Source organism: Mercenaria mercenaria, chromosome 18 (assembly GCF_021730395.1).
Source record: "Mercenaria mercenaria strain notata chromosome 18, MADL_Memer_1, whole genome shotgun sequence".
NCBI lineage: Eukaryota > Metazoa > Mollusca > Bivalvia > Venerida > Veneridae > Mercenaria > Mercenaria mercenaria.
In genome coordinates, this window is record NC_069378.1 from 55,803,572 (window position 1) to 55,829,810 (window position 26,239).

Sequence of the window (26,239 nt, forward strand, 5' to 3'; positions counted from 1 at the left end):
TATTGACTGTTTTGTAGAGGTTGTTGTTCTGGAGAGGTAAATTTGATAGTACATTTCAGCTTAGGGAAATTTTTTGATGTTGTTATTAGAGAGGTTTTTACTAAAGAGAGGGCCGCTCTGGAGAGGTTGTACTGTATTCCGTCCAAATTTACGTGAAAAAAAATTATATGTGCTTCTTCCTGGTCTTTCATGTAGACATTAAGTTCTCGGCCCTTTTCATCGCAAGGATATGAACGTGTACGCTAAACAATTATACATATAATGTTTCTTTTGTTTGTTTTTGTTTTTTATAAAAAAAGTGTTAGACTAGCAGAACAAACGGACACATGGGAATGACCGGACGTTTAAAACAGCAATTAACACATTAACAGTCATTCTTTCTGATGCAACGTATTTCAATAACCTATAATTGATGATAATGGAAAGATGTATTATTTGAGCAAACAGTTACATAGTTACTCAAGCTGACATGCGCATTAAGGTTAGGGGAAACTTCAAAGGAAATGGAAAATTGAAAGTACACACATTAACACCCTGTTGCCACGACGATGGATTCTGTGGTACGGAACATTCTGTGAGTACAAACGCTTCATGCGAAGTGTGACTGCCAGGAGAACATTCTATCGCATTCTGGTTGGCAACTGGTGTTTGGAAAGCGGTTGCTAAAAGTGTGCTTGTGTGATCACAGCTTGACAAAGGCACCGCTGGTAAAATAACATTTTTAATTAGTTAAAACTTCAAACAACGGGCATTTTTAGAAAGAATCGGGACTTTATTAGTTAAAAAACCTTTACAAACATTAACGACTTGAAATAATCTAGTTCCTTATTAATGGTATTGAATTACTTATATCCAAGCAGCAACGAAAATAAAAGGTCTTAAAAGTGCATCTTTGAAAATTACTTTTTTTAGACAAATGTAGGCCTATAATTCTTTCTCTATAAGAAAATACTAAAACAATTGTTGCACATGTGTGGTTCAAGTTCTTTCTACAATGTAGAATTTGATTTAACCTTGATGTTTCAAGAAATTAAACCAATAAAAAGTGTTTTTCGCTTAATGTTTTACTGGTCTGATTTGAAAAAAGTAACTTCAAGTAAGGTAGTGGATCCGTTATGACACTCGACTATTTCCGTATGATAGGTACTCTGACTATTAGATTATAACACACTAAATAGTTGTTGTTCTTTATTCTATATAAAACTGACCTATTTCTAATGGCCGCAGCACACATCAGGACCAATTTTAAATGTCTGTAACCTACATTTTCTTGATGAATATTGTCAGTGCTAAATAAAAATCAGAAGAAAAGTGGGGGTCATATTTGATGCAAGAAAAATAAGTTCAGTCAAACACACAAACTGCAAAATCAGCTAAAAAATTATACTGGTGGTGTATGTTCTAAGTTTCCATGAAAAATTTTGCCATGTTGTTATTTCATTATAAAAATGCTACCTACATGTCAAGCATAGATCTGTCATGTGATTTTAGCAAAAAAAAAATGCAAAGAAAATAGCCTTGCAGAGCAAAAAACTGTGGACTATTTTTATCCGCCATTATGCGACTACCATTTTTTTCCCTCGCCATTTTTCTATTTAGTGTGTGTATGCCTATTATCGACGTTAATGTAACTAAGCGCACGCATGCCGGAAAACGCCGAAAGTGCGTACAGAGAATACAAAATATACCGACTTTTACGGGTTTACTACAGATCTACTACAAAGAATTTAATGAAACGATAAATTATAAATATGCATTTTTCTTATTAGACAGACAAAGTCGTATTCAGGTCCGTGTTTTTCAGTTTGATATACATGTATTTCAGAATAATTTGAATCGAATTGCTTGCTATTTCTTACTTTAAGGTAATTCTGCACGTTTTATAATCCGGAAGTGATGGCGTAACGTCATTTATCCGGGAAACGTAGAATAAATCCCGCATTCCGCGTGCGGGAATTAAAATAATTTCATGAATTAATGGCAATCCGTGAGTAAATTTATTATAATGACAGCGTTACTATCTTTCTAAAGTTAAAATATGATATCAAAACTAAATTATTCAAATTAATAGCATAAACCAGCTTAAAATGTAGGGATCTCTTTAATCATGGGCAAAAATATCTCAAAAAAAGCACGCAGACCTGTACATTTTATTTCAGCATATTATAGGTCATATGTTTATAGCCGACTGTGATAAGTTTCATTTAAATCTATACTGTAGAAAAAAAATCTATTCACGAAAATATTATGAACGTTGTGATTTTCCCATTGACTCCCATTATAAGAGCTTGCGTGAGGTCAAAATTTTTCAAATCAGTCTGGCAAAAAATCACGCACATGACCAATTTTTTATAAGTTGAATTTTCTAAGTATATTCTGAGGTGTTTCATCAAATTCTACATTGTAGAAAAATGCCATACAATTTTGAAGTCAATATTTACCAGGAGAACTATACGGATTGGTCGTTTGCGTTGTTGTTGTTTTTTGCGTAGTTGTTGTTTCTGTTGATATTGATGACGACAAAACTGGTGTGCTTGGAGAAGATACATTATGTGTTGTCGCTGACACGGCTATACCAATTTAAAAAAAAAATTACTCAGATTTTGAAAATTTCGTCTGAAATTTATTTTATACAATAAAGTTTTGTTTATACCATGATTATCCTAAATAGTAGGAATTTTTATTTTGTTTATGGAATTGTCTTTTCTTGCACATATGTAATATGTTCTGCGTATTTTATAAAGGTTTTATTTCTTTTGACATGAAAAACGCACATAGCAATATGAAAACAAAATGCATAAAACAACTCGTAAACTACATTGATTAATAGAACAATTTGCAACATAAAAACATAATTTTAATTCCACAGAAAAGAGACATCAAAGGTATTCCATATTGTATCTTTACTTCCCGTTTGAAGTCTATCAGTCATTGGATACTTACACGTTAATCGTTGATCACAGTGCTTGCCATCCCATCCGTGGTGACAGACACAATGGTAATTCCACCGATGCCCAGACTGATCTTTGAGATACCCGCAAGTCCCGTGAACACAGTAAGTATTGTGACACTGTATCGTCCCATGTGCTGTAAAAACAAAACAGTTGTTATTAGGTTTATTGTGGCACCGTTACAGTGACAGGTCATACGGCGACTTTTCCAGCTTTGATAGTGAAGGTAAACCCCAAGTACCCCTCCGTGCATTATTTCATCACGACAGGGCACCTTGGAAGAACCACCGGCCTTCTGTAAGCCAGTTGCGTGGCTTTTTCACAATAAGAATTCAACGCCCCGAATGAGGCGAACTAACATCAGTTAGTTAGGGACAAACGACTCTTGATGCAGTTTCGCCATTTTCTTCAAATATTTGCCAAATTGTGTTCCTGCGAAAAATCGGATTTATTTCAATGAATGTCGGATGAAAACATACTAATTTATTTTATAAGTCAGCGACCTTAATGATTAGGCCAAAAAGGCCCCTAATCATTCCAATAAAAGACAAAAGTAAGACTGTTATTATTACTTTTCTTTTATAAAATCTGCTATTTTTACTATTTTAAGTATTATTATCATCATCATTATTATTTTTATCATCATTATTATCATCCTTGTTATTGTTATTGTTATTGTTATTGTTGTTATTATTATTATGGTCGATGTTTGATTGACCGCATTAATATTTCAAAGGTTCCATGTCAGAATGTGTACGTATATATGTAGTAGATCCCTATATATACAAGAAAAAGCCTACAAGTAAATTTACGGTATATCTTGCATAGAAATTGTGCATATGGTGTACCATGTGGTTCAAAAGTATACAAGATACAATTATAGTAGTGTACCCAAATATACATTTCGAATCTGCACATGTTTTCCCTGATTTCTCTTTAAAGGTACTCGCCCACAGTTTTGTTGAATTTTTTCAACATGTTCATTATCACCAAGTTTGGCATAGAATGTATATATGATAATGAAAAATGTAAAGTGGGTGAAAATAAAAGTTAAATACTGATTAAGATGCAAGAAGAGGTAAATTTACATTAATTAAAAAGCGTTGCAAGATATACTACGTTCTGCACTATATTTATAAGAATACTAGTATCCTGCAAAATCTTATGTCAATAAATAAGTGTCTTGCATACTGGACTAGCGTTTTCGGTGGATCTACCCATGTCGGCGAAACCCATCTGGCACCCCCATGCTAGATGACTCTCGTGCTGTTAATGACAACAAGCGAATAATACTATATATTGTTTATGTAAAACACGAAGAAATCGCTGGTACCTTGATAGTTTCTCTCCGATTTAAAATAACGTTACGCTACAAATGATAAACTAAGCTAATTGTGTGTCACTGAAACGTCATGACGTCACTTCTGCATACAGATGTTGATTTCCCGTGCTTTGTTTACATACTCTTCTACAAGAAAGAGTGTTACAAAAATATTCCTATTTGCTTTTTTTATTCTGTTAATTATAAAACACGGTATGCAAGAAAACAATATGTCAAATTAAAAACTTATGTATGTACGATAGGCAAGAAATAATACCAGGCAAGCCTCGTAATCGCCTAATGCGCAGGCGCCCTCGGGACGGATAATTCTATCCGACTTGTAAACACATGACATATTATCATTCACTAGTCACTCTCAGAGAAATCACACTTTTATGGATTTTGGAGGTAAATTATTTTTCGCCTAAAATGTTTTGGTTAGTCTCTTTAAATATAAGGCAATGTCATTGCAATTATTATTTTTATATTTTCAAAATAGTTTGATTAGATGAATAATGAGAAAGAGTTTTGTTTCTGTTGAGTTTAAAGTCACACTGACACAAATCCTGTAACATAGCGACCAAGAAGAAGATCCGAGGTGACTTTTTGAACATTGTACCAGACATGGGCGTGCACCTGCGTAGAGAAGCTGTAATTTCATACTTGTAAAAGCAGGTATACTTGTAGAATTTTATTTCTTATAATAAAAGTCTTAGTTGTCACACATTTTGGCCGTGCATGCAATGTGTACCATTTGTGCTCAGGTTAGCTACAAAACATCATTCATTGAGTGTAACATATGAAGAAAAACTTCTCCACTTACGTGCATACTCCTGCGCACAGAAAACACCATGCCAGCCTTGATCAGATTTACAGCTATGATAATAGCCATTGTTACCATGGTGTCCGACAAATGTCCCGTGATCACAGTGTTGATAACAATGATCAATGTACCCTGATCCTGGGGCTAATTACTATTACTTATTTCAATAAGTGTCACCCAATTTGCTCGTGCATGCACGGTGTACCATTTATTGAATGTTAAATGTGAAGAAAAGTATTTGAAACAATGTGTCCCCCACTTACGGGCATATTCCTGCGTACAGTAAGAACCATGCCAGCCGTGGTCACATTTACAGTTGTAATAATAGCCATTGTTACCATGGTGTCCGACACAAGTCCCATGTACACAGTGTTGATGACAGTGATCAAAATGCCCTGATCCTGGGGCTAATTATATAAAAAAAAATAGTTTAATACAACGCGTAACAAGTGATGATTTCTAAATTGATCATCTACCCTACTCTTGCGGATAAATAACAATTGATGTAAACACCGGGTATTATGTGCATTATAATGGATTTGGGAACATTAAGCTAAATATATAAATTCCGTGTTAACGCAGGGCACTAAGCGCAACGAAATGTTTAAGAAACAGAAATGCTAAACACTGAAATTCAGTGCAAACACCAAGCACTAAGCGCATCACAGTGTTTTTGGAATAGAATGCTACTTAAGGTTAGATATACAATGTCAATGAAAATATGAGATTCTATGCGCATCACAGCGGTTTAGGAACATAAGGCTAAATACAGAAACAGAATCAACGGATTTTCCTTAGAAAATTCAAGCATATTATAGACATTCAATAGAGACTATGTAGTGGGTTTGGTGATAAAAGTATGTAGGAGCGAATTTTTTCAAACCTTAAGAAATTTTTCATACTCTCTGAGCTTGAAGAACATTAGTTTCTAAGACAAACAAGAGAAGAAAAACACAGGTCACCGAACTCCTTTTATTTTTTATAGGGCATTTTCTTCACCCACTGTTTAAGCATTTCTGAAATTTTGTAAAATTGAACAATTCGTGGTATCTTATAAAACATATAATATCCCATTTAATGTTATAGGGATTTCATGTCTTACAGGTTAATATAAATACAAGGTAATGTCAGTATTATATGAGCATAAATGTCACTAACAAATCTCTTTCATTTTTACATGCTGACATAACTACCCCACCCACTTTATTTGCAATGGAAAATATGTATTTAGATCTGCAAAAAAACATTCTGACGGTAAGATTTTCAAAAGATTTTGCAGCTTTAATGACACACAAAAATGCTTCAAAATGGAAAGAAAAAAGGTTGGGGTCACCGTGCATCTAAGAGATTTATTAAGAAAAAAACTGTTAAAAACTGGAAGTTTTTTTTATATTTTTTGTTCTTTTTGTTTAAATCTATATAAACCCGCCCGCTTAGCTCAGTAGGTAGAGCGTCGGTCTACGGATCGCGGGGTCGTGAGTTCGATCCTCGGGCTTGGTGTATGTTCTCCGTGACTATTTGATAAACGACATTGTGCCTGAAATCATTAGTCCTCCACCTCTGATTCATGTGGGGAAGTTGCCCGCCGTTACATGACTGAAATACTGTTGAAAAACGGCGTTAAACCCCAAACAAACAAACTATATTTTCTAGACAAAATAAAGTGCTATCTTGAAAAGTTTTATTTCAGTTATAGCTTATCGTTATATGTATCAGTCAGAAAAAATATCAAAACCAAACCTGATCTACTTTCATAGATATTTGAAAATACCTATCCCTACCCCATTGTAAATCTACCCCAGTGTATATCAAAATCCCCTCAGTCAAAACCCCCTCAGCTGAAAAATGGCATGGTGGTCAAAATCCCCTTAGCAAAAATGATGGGGTAGTCAAAACCCCCTCGATGTGTAGTCAAAGTTCCCTCAGTGATATGAAATTGTGAGGCTTGAAACATTTAATAAAATCAAAATATAATTGCTATTTCAACTTGTTGAAGAAAAGATTGATATTGAAAATATATATATATATATATACAAACAAATAATGGGACCTGTTTGTCAGAGCCAATTAATTAATTTATCAAACTGAATGATAAACACCTTAATTGATCAAATTAATAATAGTTTCAGGTCCATTACATGACATTAATTTTCAGTTTGCGGTTTTAAAAAAGGGAGAAAACACTTTCATTTCATCTTGCTTTTTACATAACACCAGACCCCACCAACAGAGACTGAAATCTCTTTGTTTAAAATATATGAGCGGTGCTCAGTCTCTTGAGGACTTCTGAAGTATTCTTGGATATGTGATAAGAATGAAATAAATGAACTGAAAAATAAATGATTTCAGTGTGTGCAATTAGCAAAAGTATGTGAAGGAAGAAAAGAAAAATTGAAATAATATATGTCATTTAGCTAGCTATATTAAAGAAAAATACTATTATTAAAATCTGAGCCAGTGTTTTATTCGATTATTGTGTTATGAATTATTTTTTAGAAAAAATTACTATCAACAATTTTATGTAAACAATGGTACTCCTGTCAGTTTATTATATTTAAACATGTGCTGCAGCAATATTAAAAACTTTAATTTAAAAAAGCTGTAATGTTATGGTTAAAGTGGTAAAATTTGCTCCTTTGTTTTAGGAAATTGATAGGCTTTGGTGTTAATCATTTGTTACACACTTTCATCTGTTAATTAATAAATTTACTTATTGGCAAATGTTATATCAAATTAATAGAATTTGCTGATAATTATTTGTAAGGTGTTTCTCACCCCTTAATAAATAAATTTGCCAATAAAAAAATGTTTTTTAAATCAATTTTTTTGCTTTTTTTGTTTTTTTTTCTTGTTACACCTTAATTAATTAGAGAAGAATATAATGGAGTGTGCTTATTCTATTAAAAGAATTGTGACAGTTATATTTAATAACAATTTGCTTAGATATAAAATGGAGAAAATGTAATGTAATATTATCATGAAAAAGCTATAATATTTTGACAAACTCTATAAAAAGAATTTAAAAGGATGGCTTGAATTAAAATGATATAGACATGTATATTTGTTTGTATTTATATTTTTTCTTTATAAAAGTTATGCTTCTGACACCTCTCACCTGGGTCAATAAATTTTTTGAAAGAAATGTCTACTTTATTCTGAAAAGCTACTCTTTCCCCTACTCAACGTAACTGCTTTTTTCCTAATAGTCCCCTACTCAACACAATTGCTGTCTTCAAAATGACAAAGATCAAAGAGAAATTTGATGTTTAGGTAAAAGGGATTATTATCATATTGAGGGAATTTTGACTGCCCCATCATTTTTGTCAAGGGGGTTTTGACAATCCGTTGAGGGGATTATGAACACCTTCTTATTTCTGCTGAGGGGTTTTTGACCACCATGTCATTTTTCAGCCAAGGGGGTTTTGACTGAGGGGATTTTGGACGTCTCCCTAAATCTTACGTCAAATTTAGGCAAATGCCAGCAAAAAAGTAAGGGTGATTTTTTTTACATTATAAGTCATATTTTAATTATTTAACGTTAAAGTTTGGCAAAACTTTTGTTCGAAAGCAATATTCGAAGAAACATTTTTCAAAACGGCGTATACCGCGTATCCTGAAAAAAGAAAACGCTCGTACATCCTTAACAGGGGTATAGTTGCCAGAATCCTCAGGCAACATTTCTATGTAGCGGGTACCAAGTTCCTACAGTAGTAATGCTCTGATTATATGGTTAAATGAAAAAATAAATTTTAAAAATTACAAACACAAGATAAAGCATGCAGCACATCGGTTTAAAATGTACTTAATGTGCCCGAGTTATATAAAAATTAAATACATTATGTCTTTTTAACAGTGATAAAAATGGAAATAATTTAAAGTGCCAAAATGCTTACGCCTAATGTAGAAACTCATTTAAATTACCGGATACCAAATTTCAATCATAACTCGGTATCAGGCACACCAAAGTTTTAAGACAATGATTAAGGTTCTTGGATCCTAGGATGAATGTCGTACAAATATCAAAGTTTTGTGTTTTATTTTGTGTTTGATATCATTTGAATTCCTTATAGCGTCGTTTACATGTGTATCATTTGTGATTTTGAGACTGTTTAAGGAAGATTTAATGTCAACTAAATCATATCATCGAGTTTGATGAAATGTGTTTCTGTTTTTAACAGGATATTTAACTGAAAGTCCAAATCTTCATCAGCTATATCACCACGTTTACGGTGATTTTATATATTTATAGCAGAGCTACCGGCGCCGCGACAGCGTCGCATTACGGTCAAACGTGCGAAAAAGAAAATGAATAAAACTGTGTATAGAATTACTATCGAGTTGAAAATTCGTGGTACTGTTTTGGAATCGGTGTTGTTCGGGTTTCTTCCAGTACACGATGCTCATAGTAATTAATCAGTAAGACGTCAGTAGACGCTTGCTGTTTACGGTTGACAAAAGCGTTTCGCTTACTGCTTTGAACGTTGAATAAAAATGTAAATGAGCGTCTGATAATAAGCTTAAAAATCACTGACCAGAGTTTATTACTAGGGAAAAAACTATTGGCTATGAATTATCATGCAATAAACATCAAAAAGGCTCCTACTACCATTCATATTCTATACCAGTAGTGCTAAAAGATTAACCATAAAATATCATAAAACAAGAATTTTCGAGAATTTCGGCAAACAGTGATTTTCTCTGGGTAAAATTCTCATCACTAACTTTTAAAGATGGCTAGTCTTTCGGGTTTTAAACAAGCTTTGTACATGTAAATGATTTTCATTCCCCCATACCAGACGTCTATCATAGCAGTATTTTTGACACATTCTTCCTTCTAAAAAGAACCGTAACTTTCGTTAGTTTGTATATAGCATATTTGTAGAGTTTTCGCATGTCAAGATTTTTTCTTAATGCATTCTCAGACATTCATTCAGAAATCATGAGTTATCATCAATTCTTAAAATTTTGATAGATCTTAATGAACATAAATTTCTTAAAACGGATCCATAATTCGAGATAATTCCAGCAGCACTCCTTTAATTTTCAAGGGGCAGTGGTGATTTTTCAAGGGAGCTCTGCTTTCTAGGTAGCACCTAAGTTCATATTAATGCCATACTTACGATATTGACATATATTACCCGACCAGGAGTCATGGCAGTGGCATCCCGATGACGTCATTTGTCCATGGTTATTACACGCGGGTTCATAGTAATGGTGTTGATGAACATTGGGACTCTGGGTCGTCGGTGCAGCTAGAAGCATCAGTTTATTACTTTGTTTTATCTTTAAAAACATAGTATATGTCACCAGTATCTATACTCAATAACTACTAGTAGTCTATCCTATCCGATGGTGCTATGGCTCCTAAATTGCAAGACTAAAGAATGCTAAATCCAAAAAAAAACATACGTTAAAAGGATGGAGAGTTTTGACTTTTATCTTTCATTTTACCTAGACGTGTTACTTTAAATAATTTGCTGTATTGAATGCAGACTGCTGGAAAATGAACATAAGCTGGTGCAGATATCCTTGATATATTGTATGACCCTAATTGTATATTCAATTTTATACCATAATATGGCGGCTCGTTTCTACCCTTTCCTTCAGTCATTTTGTTCACCGTGCCAGAACGAATGTACAACAGTTCGATAAACAAGTGTGGTCGTAGTTTTGTGTTTTAAACACCACCACCGCGAACGCTAAATAATATGACAGCATGAAGACACCACAAAGATTTGTTTGTTTGTTTTGGGTTTAACGCCGTTTTTCAACAGTATTTCAGTCATGTAACGGCGGGCAGTTAACCTAACCAGTGTTCCTGGGTTCTGTACCAGTACAAACCTGTTCTCCGCAAGTAAGTGCCAACTTCCCCACATGAATTATCAGAGGTGGAGGACTAATGATTTCAGACACAATGTCGTTTATCAAATAGTCACGGAGAACATACGCCCCGCCCGAGGATCGAACTCGCGACCCCGCGATCCGTAGACCAACGCTCTTACCTACTGAGCTAAGCGGGCGGGCTGACACCACAAAGAAGCATTCTGTTGCGTTGTCGTTTTTTCGTGCTGAAGGGATAGTCATACGACAGCTCGAAGACACAACAAAATAATATTATTAGCCACAGGACTAAAACTTATTTTGCTTGAAGTTTTCCGTTTGTTAATGGCCTGTTTCATGCAACAGTATAATGGCTCCTTTTAGACATCTCATTCTGTCGTGTTTGCACCCTCGCTAGAATGACAGCACGACAGTTCAGTAAACCATTTTTCGTATTGTCGCCCCATCCATCGCGACAACACGAGAGCACAGCAGAACGGGGACACTACAAAGTCATACTCAGCATTTTTTTTATATATTAGACGTAAAAGGTTATCTTTTTTTTTAAGGGTGTAATATATTACTTTTTGTGTTGTCGGCCGGAAGGCGAATCAACGACAAATACGTATACTTACGCGTGTCCTCGCGCCAGCACGAGAGAAAGACAACATGACAGAATGTTATTTGTTCCTGTCTTCGTGTTGTCACGAAAACACGACAAAATGTGATGCTAACACAACAGAAAATCATAAAACCCCGCTTCCATTTCCCTGTATGGCACTGCCTAGAGCCCGCTTTCATTTCGCTAAAACTATGGTATTGACGAGAGCGTCGTCCCTATACTTTTGGTACTACCTGGAGCTCGACCCCTAGTTCTCTACACGTAGAGCATTGCCTAGAGTCTGCTGTGGGTTACATTTGCACTGACACTGCCTAGAGCCCTGGCTTCGTTTTCCCTATACCTAGGGTACCTCCTGGAACCCCATTTCCTTATACATAGGCTACTAACTGCAGCTTCGCCTCAAGTTACTTATACATAGGTACAACCCAGAGCCTTGAAATCAGTTCCCTTAGTTTGCTACATAAAGGGTTATGTTTTGAGCGCCGCACGTAGTCCCCTGAACATTTGATCCTAACTAGAGCCCCGCCAAGAGTGCCCTATACCCAGGACATGCACCAATTCTCTCTTAATGTAGGGCATTATATTGAGCTATGTGTCCACTATAAGTAGAGCTCTGCCCCAGCTTTCTATTACTAGATTACAATCTAGACTCCAATCCCAATTCAAGTTCCCTACACCTAAGGTACTACCAAGAGCCTCTTTACCAGCTAACTTCACCTTTGAAATTATCTTCAGCCCTGTTTCCAATGCCATAGATCTTGGTGATGCGTAGAGTCCGTCCCTATGGTACTGCCGTAAGCCCTACCCCTAGTTCCCTATACGGTCTACCTAAATTCCCGCCATAAGATCTCTATACCTAGGGTACTACATAGAGCTCCGTCCTGTTCCCTAGACCTAAAGCATATATTAAATGTTTAGTTAATGAAACAAATATATCAAAAATACTGTTGCAAGCCTTATAATTACCCTTGTTATTATATATTCCAAACCTAGCATATACACTACATAGCTTAGTATATACACCATATAATTAGACAAGTGCGCTTTAAAACTTAATTTGTACACTATGTTACTTAGTATATACTCCATATGACTAAGAATTACGCTATGTAACTTGATATAAACATTGTATAACTTGCCTACAGATGAAATTTCCTATAATGATGATGAACATACTTGTTTCGAGTGAAAAAGGTAAAATCTTAAAATCATGCAGATAGTTGACAAACTGGAGGGCATAAACACGTGTTTTAAAAATTTTGTATACTAGATGAATTCATAAAGCCAATTAATACAGTTGACATCCTCAAGTGTGAAAATCGTACGTTTGTCAATAGCTTTTACAGAGGGGAAAACCATATAATTAGGCAAGAACGCTATAAAATTTAATTTGAACACTATATGACTTAGTATATACTCCATATGACCAAGAATTACGCTATGTAATTTGGTAAATACATTGTATAACTTGCCTGTTGATATATCGCAATTGTCCCCTGTCCACCCATGATGACATGTACAATTGTGATATAGTTCAATGCCATTATGCATACTATAGGAACAGGAACCATGTATGCATTGGTGTAGTCCACAACTAGAACCGTGGTTTCCTGTCATATGTGTGTTTCCTGATGTGATAAAAATACATTTCCTTATTAACACGTTTAACTGTTAAATGTTACGGATTGATATGGATTAAAAGTCAAGTACAAACTTATCTGATAATTTTACTTTCAAAATTAATAGCGTAATATGTCCGCTTGATGCCAAAATGAATCTATTTCCTTTGGACGAAATTTCCTATAATGATGATCGGGTAAAAAAAAGGTAAACTCTTAAAATTATGCAGATAGTTGACACCCTTAAGTGTGAAAATCGTACATTTGTCAATAATGTTTACAGAGGGGAAACCATAAAGTTATGTATACAGTTGACATGCTTAAGTATGACAAACATGCGTTGTTTCAAATGCTTTTAGAGATAAAATCATAAAATTATGTATACACTTGACATTCCTAAGGTTGATAAACATGTGTGTTTCAAAAGTTTAGTTCAGGTGAAATCAGAATGTTACATTTACACTTATTACTATGCACGTAGATGAAACCTTAAAGCACAATTAAAATGAGGGTCAATAGTTTATTAGAGAGATATATAACGCTATGATCCTCAAGGATGATAAACATGTGTTGTTCAAAAGTTTTTGTATAGGTAAAATCATAAAGTTATGCACTGGAAGTCCTCTAGAATGAAAATCATATGTGTTTCAAACGTACGTTTTGTACAGATGTAACCATAAAGCTTTGTACACACTTTACATATTAAGGGTGATATTCATATGTTTTTAAAGGTTTTGCGGAAGTGAAATCTTATCATGTAACTTCTATGCAAAGTGCCTGGTATCACTGACCTATCTTTTTTTGTTTATTTGTATACCGGGTCAATGACCTGATATTAACATTAAGCTCCTTCCATACTGATGGACTCGTTTTTACATCAGTTTCCTTCAAGATTGAATTGCATTACAGAGTCAAGTTTTAGTTTTGCGTGGCTTTTTTTTTTCTAGACAGAATATTTAATCTCAACTAGTAATTAACTTATGCCTGTCTCAAATTTCATCATACAAACAGTAGTACGTAATTAATGACGTCATTGTGTAACTTTCATCATGAAATCACAATGTTTACATCATCGTACATGGATCGATTCTTGATAGTTATTCTTTGATTTTGCGTAATAAAAGGGATCTATGTGTATTAAGTAGAAACGAAAGGGTTTGTTTTAATTATAATTCTCGGAACAGTGTAAATATAGGTATTTTTTTTTTTTAATCTTTAAATTATCTGTGACAGAGTCTGAAGCTGGAAATGAAATTTTCAGTGTTTGGGGCATGTAATGTTGTTGCCCGAGCCAAATGTTTAAAAGTGTGGAAACAGAGCATGTTCTAATTCATTCGAAATAGATTACATGTATATACACATGCCATTGACAAATCTGTGAAAAAATATAGGCAATTCGTTTTCGGAGGAAAAATCTCTAAATCGAAACAAAGAGTATAACTGATATTTTGAAGCAAGTATAATATTTATAATACACTGAAGGCAATTTCCTTGCTTTGCAAACACATTTAAAAGAAAAATATCTTTTACCATCGAGTAAATATCGTCGAAGTTGTTCCCCTGAAAAAATATATTACAGTTTATAATATCGCTAATATCAAACAAGGCAAAACTCACATGAAAGACTATATATGTTATATTGCAATTTGCTTACTTTACTATTGACTAAGCTATATTATTAGTGAATTTCATCCAGTTTAGAATGCGTTTTCGAAAATTTACATTTCTTTCCAACATTCAGTGTAATAAAATTAAATAGACTGAGGTATAAAAGCTGAATTTCAGAGTCAATAAAATAAATGAAAGCCTGGAACTTGTCGTCTGCTTGAAGCTATAATATTTAGACTTACCGCCCCTTGAAAGTCCCGTGTGGCTAAATAGAAATATAGCTATCAACAACACAGTTCCTGTAAATAGAATGAGCAAACTAGAAACAAAAAACATCAGTTTAAACGATTCAGTTGAACGGGAAATATATGATATATGAAAGGAATTAAAAAGTACGATTTAACTTTGTTCTAATTAGCCACCTTTTCCAGTCGAAACATATCTAAACCTTTTAACAAGTCAGGTGTTTTCTTAGATTTAACGTGACAGCAAGAAACATTTGAGAATTATTAATCACGCGTACAGCTTAAATGCCCCACTTTTAGGGGGCGTAGCTGAACCAAAACGAAGAATGTGCACCATCACGTGCTAGGAGACTCCGGGAATGTTTCCAAGCGACATAGCCTGATATGTGTTTAATGCAATTTTTTTCGACATTTCCACTCAATCAATGGCTTATTTTACGTAACATGTTAAACATTGCTATTTGATGCTGGCAACAGTTTATTTGCCATCCTTATCGCTTAATTATTTACGAGTGATTGGTCGGGTATTGTCTCGCAGGAAGAAAATAGAGGAAATTAAACTACACTGAATAGGATGCATTTCCGATTCCCGTCTCAGCGGGATGATTTAAGGTAGTTCTGCACGTTTGATAAACCGGAAGTGATGCCGTAACGTTATTTATTCGGAAAACGTAGAACAAAGCCTGGATTCGGCGTACGGAAATGAAAATAATTTTATGAATCAATGACAACCTGTGAGTAAATATATTAAAATGACACTGTTACATATTTCTAAAGTCAAAATAAAATATTAAAACATATGACACGTTAAATAATTCAAAATAATGTCTCAAAATTAGCGTGGAATATTCGGTGCACTTAAATGGTTAAATATCTCAAAAATAAGCACACGTACCTTGTCATTTTATTTCACCACATTATAGGCCATATGTTTATTTACAACTGTGAGAAGTTTCATCAAAATCTACATTGTAGAAAAATTTCTATTCGCGGAAATGTTATGAAAGTTTTGATTTTCCCATAGACTCCCATTATGAAAATTGCGTGAAATCCAAATTTTTCAAATCAGTCTAGCAAAAAATCAAGCACACGGCCCTATCCTTTTTATTTGCCAATTGTTCTAGGTATATTCTAAAGTTTCGAAAAATCGAAGTTTAATCAAATTCTACATTGTAGAAAAAATTTCGATCCAAACGTGCAGAGCCACAATAGAATTTCCCAAGAATATTGCCAGCCCTATTTTAATCAAAATAAACCGCTCTCCTTTCTAATAAATGCAAATATATTCTTTTTATTTTAGTGAAAATAAAATCTTTTAAAGAAAGTAAATAACCGAGAAGTGATAATTATATCGAAATAAAAAATTACTTGTATTATTGCTTGCATATTCAAGCTTTTATAAGACTTATAAAATAGTGGTCGTTCTTTTATTAAATATATGTATTCTAGATTTATCTGTTACAAATCTCAGTTCGAACATTCATTTTTACTGGTTTTATGTGTTATAAACAAAGCTTTTTGTTTATTGATATTTAGTTATGGCCAGATGAAGTCGTTTTCTAGTAGGAAATATTTTTCAGTAGAGCTTTAGAAAAATATAGGTTATATCTCCCCCTCCCTCCTCCGCCCCCTCACTTCCAACCCCACCTCATTCTCTTAAATAATTTTAATTGCATTTACGGAGAGAAAAAATAAAAAAAAATTCATATTTTCATTTCTGAAAATAACACTTACACACGTGCGTCAGTGCGCATGCCTAGCTACGCGCCTGCCTCCGTATTCCGTAAAGCGTTTTCGAACTTTTCGCTTGCCAAATATTTGTACAAGTTTGCATTGTATGTATTAGGATATTTCTGTTGTAATTATTCTAAAAGCCTTTAGTCTGACAGCTGATTATCCAAATTAGCCGCGCCATGTGAAAACCAACATAGTATGTTTGCGACCAGCATGAATCCAGACTAGCCTGCGCACCTACGTAGTCTGGTTAGGATCAATGCTGTTTGCTAAGGTTTCTATATTTGCACAAAACTTTGAGCAGCATAGATGCGCAGGCTGGTCTGGAATCATGCTGTTCGCAAACGCACTATGTTGGTTTTCTCGTGGCGCGGCTCATTTGAAGTCATCAGGGAATTTAAGGTATACTGGATCAGCATATACTGTAAAAAGCCTTGTTATCTCTTCATTCTGAAACAGGCCCTGAATCGAAGGATGTAGATCTACATAAAATGTTCCCGATAGAGTTTAAAACATGTAAAACGGTTACCTGGTATTTTTTTGTTCCTCATTATTTTGCTGAATTACTGCACGGCTCTTATCAGATTTAAGCTAGATAAGCTCATGACACTGAATAACGACAGATAAGCAAATGTACACACATTTTACGGCGAAATTGTTTAGTTTGCGTCTCCTTTGCTAACGAGAAATTGAAAAGGCAATGAAGGTATATGACGATAAGCTGTATATGCTTAAGTCAAAATAAATATTCTGTTCTGTTCTGGTATAAAGAATGTTGTTGTTGTTGTTGTTGTTGTGTTTTTTCGTGTTATAATATTTGCAGAATCCCGAGAAAACGGTTGGTGCCCGAGATTGTCAGGCCAAGGGTACCAACGTATCCCGAGTGTTACTTAAAATATTCCAATGCGAAATGAACGTGCGCTAAAATTCTATTGCAAAACAATTTTGAAGTTCAATGCCAATATATTATCCACTATTATCCAACAACGTTACTAAATTTCCATGAAATACGCAAAGATGTAAGCGATGATTAATCATGATGACGTCATTATGTCTCCCATCGTACAGTGGTATTGAAGACATATTGATTTACTTCAGTCTGTGTGTCTGTCTGTCACAACATTTTCACCCAATGTTCACCAAACTTGAACAAAACGTCTTTGACTATAAGTCCTGAGCCAGGTTTGATAACTAGCCAAATCAGCCCTTGAAATACCGAAAATCGAACCTTTTGCTCTTGTCCGCACTCAAAAAAGTCTCATCCGATCTTCACCAAACTTGAACAAAATGTGTTTGACCATAAAACCATCAGATAACTAGCAAAATCGGCCCAGGCACTTCGAAATTATGGCCTTTTAATTACCCATAATCAACCTTTTTACTCTTTATAAGTATAACTGAAGTAATTAAACAGTATATAAAGACTAACTTACTATTTAGATGATTTAGGCAGTTGTTGAGACATGCGCTTTTCTCAAAAGCAGCTCTAGTTTCCTTTTGAATTATCCGTTATGGGGTCGTCCTATGTTTATGCTTTACCTTGGAAGGCGCGTATTTAAAAGATTATGTTAATAGCGCGTGAGCGCGAAAATTATTCTGTTCTCTTGAAATAAAATATCCTCATAAAACAAAAAAAAAGCAGTCGCACTGAAACGAATCAAAATATGCAGTCAAATAACATATAGTGTTACAAGGTTTCAGTGAAACAAGATACGTAAAAATGCTTGAAAAAATATATATTTCTTCTAGTATTTCCTGTTTGATTTCACGTTTGCTGAAATAAACTTTCTTCCTTATTTCTCTATAAATATCATACACTTCTATTTGAGCTCTAAATGTGACTTTGACCGTTGCGCAAGGTTTCCGGTTATAATAGTTGGCAGTGTTTCGTGTTATGTTTTATGTTTTTGCAAAATCCACAAATAACGAAAGTTATAGTCATATAACTATATATTATAGTTAAGGTGGGCCGGTGGTCTAGCGGTAACACGCTTGACTGTCAATCCAGAGGTCCGGGGTTCGAATCCCGGTCCCAGCATGCACTGGAAATTTCTGAGATGCTCTTGAGTGTCTCCCACCTAACTAGAGGCCTGTACTGGTTCTTCCCAGGAAAAACGGCTTCGCGTGTATCGGTGCTATACATCGGGCACCTTAAAGAACCAGACTGTCTATTGGCAAAGAGCTAGGCTAAGTTAGCCGGGCACGTCTGTATCTAAAACGTTATCTCTGTCTGTTCTGGGACTCTGTCCCTCTTGTCGGATCGATCTGTGTCTGTACTAGTGGAGGATAAATTTCGTGCCCTGTGTGGCTGAGTTTGCTATATGTAAAGCGCCTTTTGAACGTGTTTATCATGAAATCTGGTATAGTAGTCGCAACTCGACCGCGATGGTTGACCTTAGGCTGATTATTCATATCGATTATATTTCATTGTAGAAATCAAGGGTGCTTATGTATATTTATATAAAAATTGATTTATATACAGTGCAGTATCAAAGTATATATACTTTCATTTGACCAGTTAAAATTTTCCAATACACTAATTTATATTTAAACAATTTATATTTCATTTTTCTCGTACAGCTCGTGTTTTACGTACACTCCTTTTCAATAATAGGTTGTGCCTCATTATGTATTATAATACAAAGGTCAACCATCGGGGTCAAATTGCGTCCACTATATAATAATAAATGAAAATAAATATTCAGGGCTTGAGACTTGACACCTAACTCGGTTCTATAACCTCGAATCCTAACAAAGGAATGTATGAAAACGTGTAATGAAAAATAAAACACTTTATTTATTTGTTTTTGCTACGTTTATTTTCGATGTATCTGGCAGACATTTTAATCTGTCTACTAAATCGTGTAATACGTGTTTGGATTCTGTGTGTTGCTACCACCAAGCTGCAGTTCAATGATATATGGTGCTTGGCCGCATGTCTGTAGAGCAATCTGAAAGAGAAACATATGAGCCGCGCCATGAAAAAACCAACATAGTGGCTTTGCATCTGCACAGTCTGGTCAGGATTCATGCTGATCGCTAACAGTTTCTCTTATTGCAATAGACTTTAAAAGCAAACAGCATGGATCCTGACCAGACTGCGCGGATGCAAGGCCACTATGTTGGTTTTCTCATGGCGCGGCTCATATCAAGATACGTTTGACGATATATGCTTGTAACATGCTGTATCCTGTTTAGAGTATACTTATTTGTTTTAGCTTAATTGAAATGAACGTGTTAAACTTATTTGAAACACTCTTGAGACCGCCTCCTGGTAATAACCAGTACTTGCGTCAGATTTGGTGTGGTGGTGACCGCATTGTGGCTCAAACCCAAGACCCTCTTATTAGATCTACATATATAAAACGTGTCAATATTGTTCCAAACGTTCAAACGTTTTTGTTTGTTTATAGCAGATGACGTTTATAGATAAAAGTCATTCTGTACCACAATATTGGCTAAACATTAAAAAAACATATGTCTTACTAGTACTAAACAAATACAAATTTAGAAAAGGTGTCCTTAAAACTGAAACAAACTCAAGAATGTCATACTTGATTTATACCTTGAAGCCATTACTTGTGCATCCAAGGAAGATTCCGGACAAACTCCCGATAGAAGAATAAGAGCCATGGTCAAAAGCTGCAACTGGTGTGTAGGTTGGTATGGTAGCCGAACTGCCACAGTCGGCCATTACCTTAATATTTAATAAGCGTTGTAGTGAAATAAATTGCCTTGTACTCTGTGAAATTTATTCCATATTCACTCAAAACAATAAGATATGCTCTACTTTCCACTATTTTCTCAAATGTATATAATACGTTCAAAATTATATGTAAGGTGTTATGTTTCTTTGGTTGTTCTAAAAAAGTGTAAGACTAGCAGAACAGACGGACACATTAGAGTGACAGGACCTTGACAACAACCACTAGCAGTCATTCATTCTTAGCCTTTTAAATCGTGATTTAAGGTATTTTCCAAACCCATTATTTGGCAAAAGAAAGCAGTATTATTTGAGTGAACAATTATGTAGATACTCCAACTTAAAGGCGCATTAGGGCTAATTCTCCAACTGAGAGGCGCATAAGGGTTAAGGAAGGAATCTTCAAATGTAAATGAAAAATTGGAATTACATACATTATCACCTTGTTGCCACGACGATGGATTCTGTGGTACGGAGCATTCTGTGAGTACAAACGCTTCATGCGAAGTGTGATTACCAGGAGAACATTCTATTGCATTCTTGTTGGCAACTGGAGTTTGATGGGAGATTGCACTTAGTGTACTAATGTGATCACAGCTTGACAAAGGCGCCGCTTGTAAAAAAATGTAGATACGATTAAACTTCAAACAACGGGGATTTTTTAAGTAGCAGGAAATTAGCACTTAAGATACCTTTACAAACATGAACGCCTTGTAATAATCTAGTTCTTATTGATGATATTGAAGTACATACATCCAAGCTGCAAAGAAAACAAAAGGTCTAACAAATGCATCTTTGGACATTACTTTTTTAAACAAACGTAGGCCTTCCTCTGTAAGAAAATGCTTAAAGAGTTGTTGTACACGTGTAATACAGAACTTTTTCTACAATGTAAATATTGACTTAATCTTTATGTTCGAAAATCCTTGCGATGTAAAGGATAGTGCTTTTAGCTGAATATTTTGTTGGACTTAAAGTAAACATCAATGACATGACATTCAATAACATCCGTATGATAGCTAATCTGGCCATTTCGGACGTAAACGTAGCTCAACATGCGCATGTCTACGTAAAAAGCCGGAAAACGGTGAAAGTACATACGGAGAATACGAAATTTGCCGACTTTCATCACGGGTTTACTAATACAAAGATTTTTAATGAAAATGATGAGTTCTCAATTTGCATTTTTCTTATCAGATAGACAAAATCATATACAGCTCTCAGTTTGAGATATAGGTTTAAACAATATCTTGTTAATCACAAGTCATTTCAACATGTACATATATTTAAAAAGGTATACAGGATGGAGTTAGGAGGCTGTGAGCTTATTTGAAACTTTCGGCTCTAAAATTTACACTTATCATGTTTAATCACGGTAAATTTGAGTAATAACCATGTTACACGCAGGAACGAAAAAAAAAAATGTTTGTGATATTACAGATTGATTTGTCTCGGATTTCTTGCCATAATTTGAAGTATCTTACGTTAACGCAATGTTATTATAATAGTTATACATTTCCACATGACTTCCTGTCTAACGAAGCAACCTGTAATCCACAATTTCAAACATATTACATAAAAAGATAATTTTTGTAGATTGCAGTTTGAAAATATAGAATCAATTGTTTGCGTCATTGTATAACTTCAGAAGAACAATGACCTACATATACCTTTTAATGAAGAAATAAAATCAAATACTTCTTTCCTTCTCACGAAAAACTCTCATATCTAGATATATAAAAAAAGACCTTAAAATCAATAAAGCGCAAACCTGTTATGACACTGAAATTCGAAGACAACCTACATTTACATTTCATTTAATTCATAAATCAATCAAATGAAAAGCACTTTAAGGTATTATCTGTGATTTTACAACGAGCTTTTTTATTATTCATTATTAACACATACCGTTGTAAGCACTTGATATAAAACTGTAGCATAATCTTAACTAGCATGCGCTTCTGTTGACATTCAGCATTGTGCGGCTTTAAACATTTATCCGCCATTTTGTTTGATGTATACATGGTACCAAAATGGCAGCCATTGTTTGACATGCTTATAAAATTTGGACCAATTTTGAGTCGGTTTTCTTTTTTATTTTTAATATTTTTTATTTAAAGGCAGAAAAAAGTATCGCTCTATTTATTCACTCAAACATACATTTGCAACTGAAATTGTGTCCAACTGTTACCTTAGCATATATCCGTGTGTATGAAAAATAAATGCGTAAGTGCCGTAGAAAAAAATGTCTCAAAAACATTTGGTAGTTCATCCGTATAATAAAAATATGTCGCACAATTTTCAACTCAATACTTACCAGAAGAAATAGACGGATTGGTAACTGTTGTTGATAAAGGTGTAGAAGTCGGGGCATGAGAAGATGTTGCTGAGGCAGGGGGTAAGGTCGTTTGCTTTGTTGTTTTTTGCGTTGTTGTTGTTTGTGTTGTTGTTGATGACGACATAGCTGGTGTGCTTGGAGAAGTGGCAGCATGTGTAGTCGGTGACATGGCTAATAGGTGATAAAAAGAAAAACACACTCAGAATTTGCGCATAAAATGTATAAAAACCTCAGTACAATAAAGATTTGTGACCTACATCACAAAAATTTGGTGTTATTCTACAGAGCAAACCTGATGTCTCTTCTTGTATTATTTTAGAAGCTGTTTGACATATAAAACGTACAGGACAACTTGAATAATATAGAAATTATAAACTGTACCTAACAACTTATATTAAGCATAGAAACAATTCATATAACAACTTAAATAAATTTCACCAGAGACACCCAAGGCATCCAATATTGTTTCTTTACTTTAAGTCATTAGATACTAACCAGTTGATTGTTGATCACAGTGCTTGCCGTCCCATCCACGGTAACATTCACAATGGTGATTCCATCGATGTCCAAACTGGTCTGTTGAATACCAGCAGTCCCCGTGAACACAGTAAGTGTTGTAACACTGTTTTGTCCCAGGTGCTTCAAATACAAAAGAGCTGATGTAGTTGAGTTTGATTTTGCACCGACACAGTGATAGGTCATATGGCGACTTTCCAGTTTTGATGGTGGAGGGAGACCCCAGGTGCTCTTCTGTTCATTATTTCATAACGGACGAGCACCATGGTAGAACAACCGTTCATTCGTAAGACAGCTTGATGCCTTCCTCACATAAAGAATTCAGCGCCTAAGATGAGGTTCGAACCAAAACAATAATTAGGGGCGAGTGATTATTATTATTGTTATTATTATTATCATCATCATCATCATCATAATCATCATCAGTTTTATGATCGATGTATGACTGACAAGTATTGATATATGAGAGGTTTCATGTCAGTTTATTTATATAGTAGATCCAGGCCTACATTCTATGACGAACGTGCATATGGTGTACCATGGGTCAAAAATTACAAGTTACAGAAGTTGTAGAAGTATTGTACCCAAATATACATCTCTGATCAGTACATGATGGAAGAAAAATGTACTGGCAGCTAGAATTTTATTGCAGTACTACCGTTCGATCCTTTTCCCCTTTATTTCTCTTTACATACAAGACAATGTCATTGTATTTACGCTCAGGTGAGCTACAAACCAATATTCTCTGAATGTAAAATGTGAAGGAAAACATTTGAATCAAGTGTCCCCACTTACGTGCATATTCCTCCGTACAGTGAGTACCATGCCAGCCTTGGTCACATTTACAGTTGTAATATTCGCCATTGTTACCAAGATGTCCGACACATGTTCCATGTTCACAGTGATGATAACAGTGATCAAAATGCCCTGAACCAGGCGCTAAGTAAAGAAATTCAATATACACATTTAGTAACAAGTGCGCCTGGGGATTTTGAAATTAATCATGTACCCTAATCTATGGGATATATAGCAATCAGTGTAAACACCGGTCTCTGTTATTACTACTGTTTCTGCACGATAATTTAAACGACAGAATGTTTATATTATCGTTTGATTGTTATTGTTCTTAAACAAACAGGTTGTCACTTATAGAAGCTAAGTGCATACTGCAACGTTGTACAAAAATATTGTCTGTATTAAAACGCTTTAATGAAGAAAAATCATAATGATCATGTTATTGTTTCAGTTATCGTGCAGGATTTATACTATGCGCATTGCAGTATATTTTAAGGGAAAAGGGCTAAAACAGAAAATCACTGTAAACACAGAAACAGGCGTATCAAGGTAGTTTATAGTTCAAATACATTAAACTTGCACATGGCGCCTTTTAATATTTGGACATTCAACATGTCCCTGTGTCAAGTTTAATCGAATGACAGCCGTTTACACAGCAAAAATTTCAACCTTATTTTATTGAAGTGTAATGTAGGAAAACGTTCAAACACGTGATATATTGGTTTATCGTAATTAAAACTGCACCACCAAATTACTTCCCACAGACTCTTCTAGCGTAATTGAATGAAATATCATGAACAACACAACACTGAATCAATATTTCGAATCAATTATATTAGCAATTAGGAGTGACTTTTGTCACTTTTATTTTAAGATTTGGATTTTCCAGACTGTTCCATTTATTAAATAAGGGTTTGAAAGATATTTGACTTATTTAAAACTATAAATATATTTTAAATAGTGAGCAGACTGAAATTGCATTGATAGCTCAGTTGGTAGGATTGAGGAATGTTGCTAGTGATTTAAATTTTGCGATTAGGAGGCTGTGGATTCGAATCCCACACAGAGGGTTTTGTTTTATGATTGAATTTGTTTTATATATATTTTTCATGTTTGTTTTTTTTTTTTTATTATTATTTCATTTCATTTCATCATTTCAATTTCATTTTTAATTTCATTCATACAATTTCAATACATTCAAACACACGTGCCCAATGGAGCATCCTCACACTCGCTGGTGGCGTCGGTTTCCTCCGAATCAGTGTCATCAGCTTGTTGAATGACCAAATTGTCAAAAGCTATGTCAACCATGTTGAATAATTCACAATAAAAAAGATATTTGAAAAACCTATTTCATACGCGAAAATAGCAAAATGATACAAGTAATGCAATTCAAATACATCTATAACATTGTTATCATTTTAAATGTATGTTACCAAAATCTAAAATGAAAAAAATATATATATAATGAAAAAAAATATTGATCTCGGCTGGAATTCGAACTCACAAAAGTTAGATTCTAGAACCGTCACGCTTACCACTGCACCACGGCGTCTAATTGTCGAAGAAGCAGTCATTTAAATATTTATTATAAAAATAAGTTATTAAAAGGTAGGGTACCCCTTTACTGAAGTGGTTTATTCCAGTAACCTTTCAAATCTATTAATACAAGAGCCATGTTAGACATGGCCAATCCCCCCGCCGGGCATATTATAATTGAAGGCTAAAGTTCCTGGCAAGTTAGTGTCTGAAAGTATTAATTTTGGGGAAAGCTTTGAAGAACCATTTAGTTGTGGTCCGCATCAGGGGTTTTAAAGATGTGGAAGAAAGAATAAGTCAGTGGTGAGGTGGTTTACTGCTAAATTTTATTAATTTTCATGAACAGTATAACTATGATGTTTTTCTATATGGCTACTGTAAAAAGAAGGAATGGAAAGCTAACAGGGAACACGAGTGCCAGAATGTCACAATATATGCCCGTCACAGCAAATTTCTTTACTCTAGCAGCTGTATTTGCAAATGGAATTTTAATTTTGTGGTTGTTCAGTAATCATTGTAAGTCTTTTGTTTTTCTAAGTCCACAAAAAACTCCTTACCAGTTAGAGATATCTTAAAATACACCTAAAATTGGAAAGTAACATCCA

The 26,239-nt window shown here is 34.5% G+C and overlaps 1 protein-coding gene across 2 annotated transcripts in view; it reads right to left on the bottom strand.

Moving 5' to 3' along the window:
* The window catches only part of LOC123538386 (protein jagged-1-like), a 48,204-nt gene that overhangs the window by 1,470 nt on the left and 20,495 nt on the right, over positions 1 to 26,239 (bottom strand). Inside the window, exons 1-9 of one of the 2 annotated variants that reach the window (XM_053530154.1) lie at positions 17,273 to 17,330; positions 15,007 to 15,063; positions 14,687 to 14,716; positions 13,010 to 13,165; positions 10,216 to 10,347; positions 5,359 to 5,502; positions 2,944 to 3,087; positions 2,442 to 2,570; positions 526 to 704 (exon numbers count right to left, since the gene is read on the bottom strand). In XM_053530154.1, coding sequence (XP_053386129.1) covers positions 526 to 704; positions 2,442 to 2,570; positions 2,944 to 3,087; positions 5,359 to 5,502; positions 10,216 to 10,347; positions 13,010 to 13,165; positions 14,687 to 14,716; positions 15,007 to 15,063; positions 17,273 to 17,294 — 993 coding nt within the window. In that variant the 5' untranslated portion in view covers positions 17,295 to 17,330. Of the gene's footprint in view, positions 1 to 525; positions 705 to 2,441; positions 2,571 to 2,943; positions 3,088 to 5,358; positions 5,503 to 10,215; positions 10,348 to 13,009; positions 13,166 to 14,686; positions 14,717 to 15,006; positions 15,064 to 17,272; positions 17,331 to 22,763; positions 22,956 to 23,279; positions 23,424 to 24,095; positions 24,240 to 26,239 lie in introns of those variants that run through there. The other variant, XM_053530153.1, reaches the window with a different exon arrangement.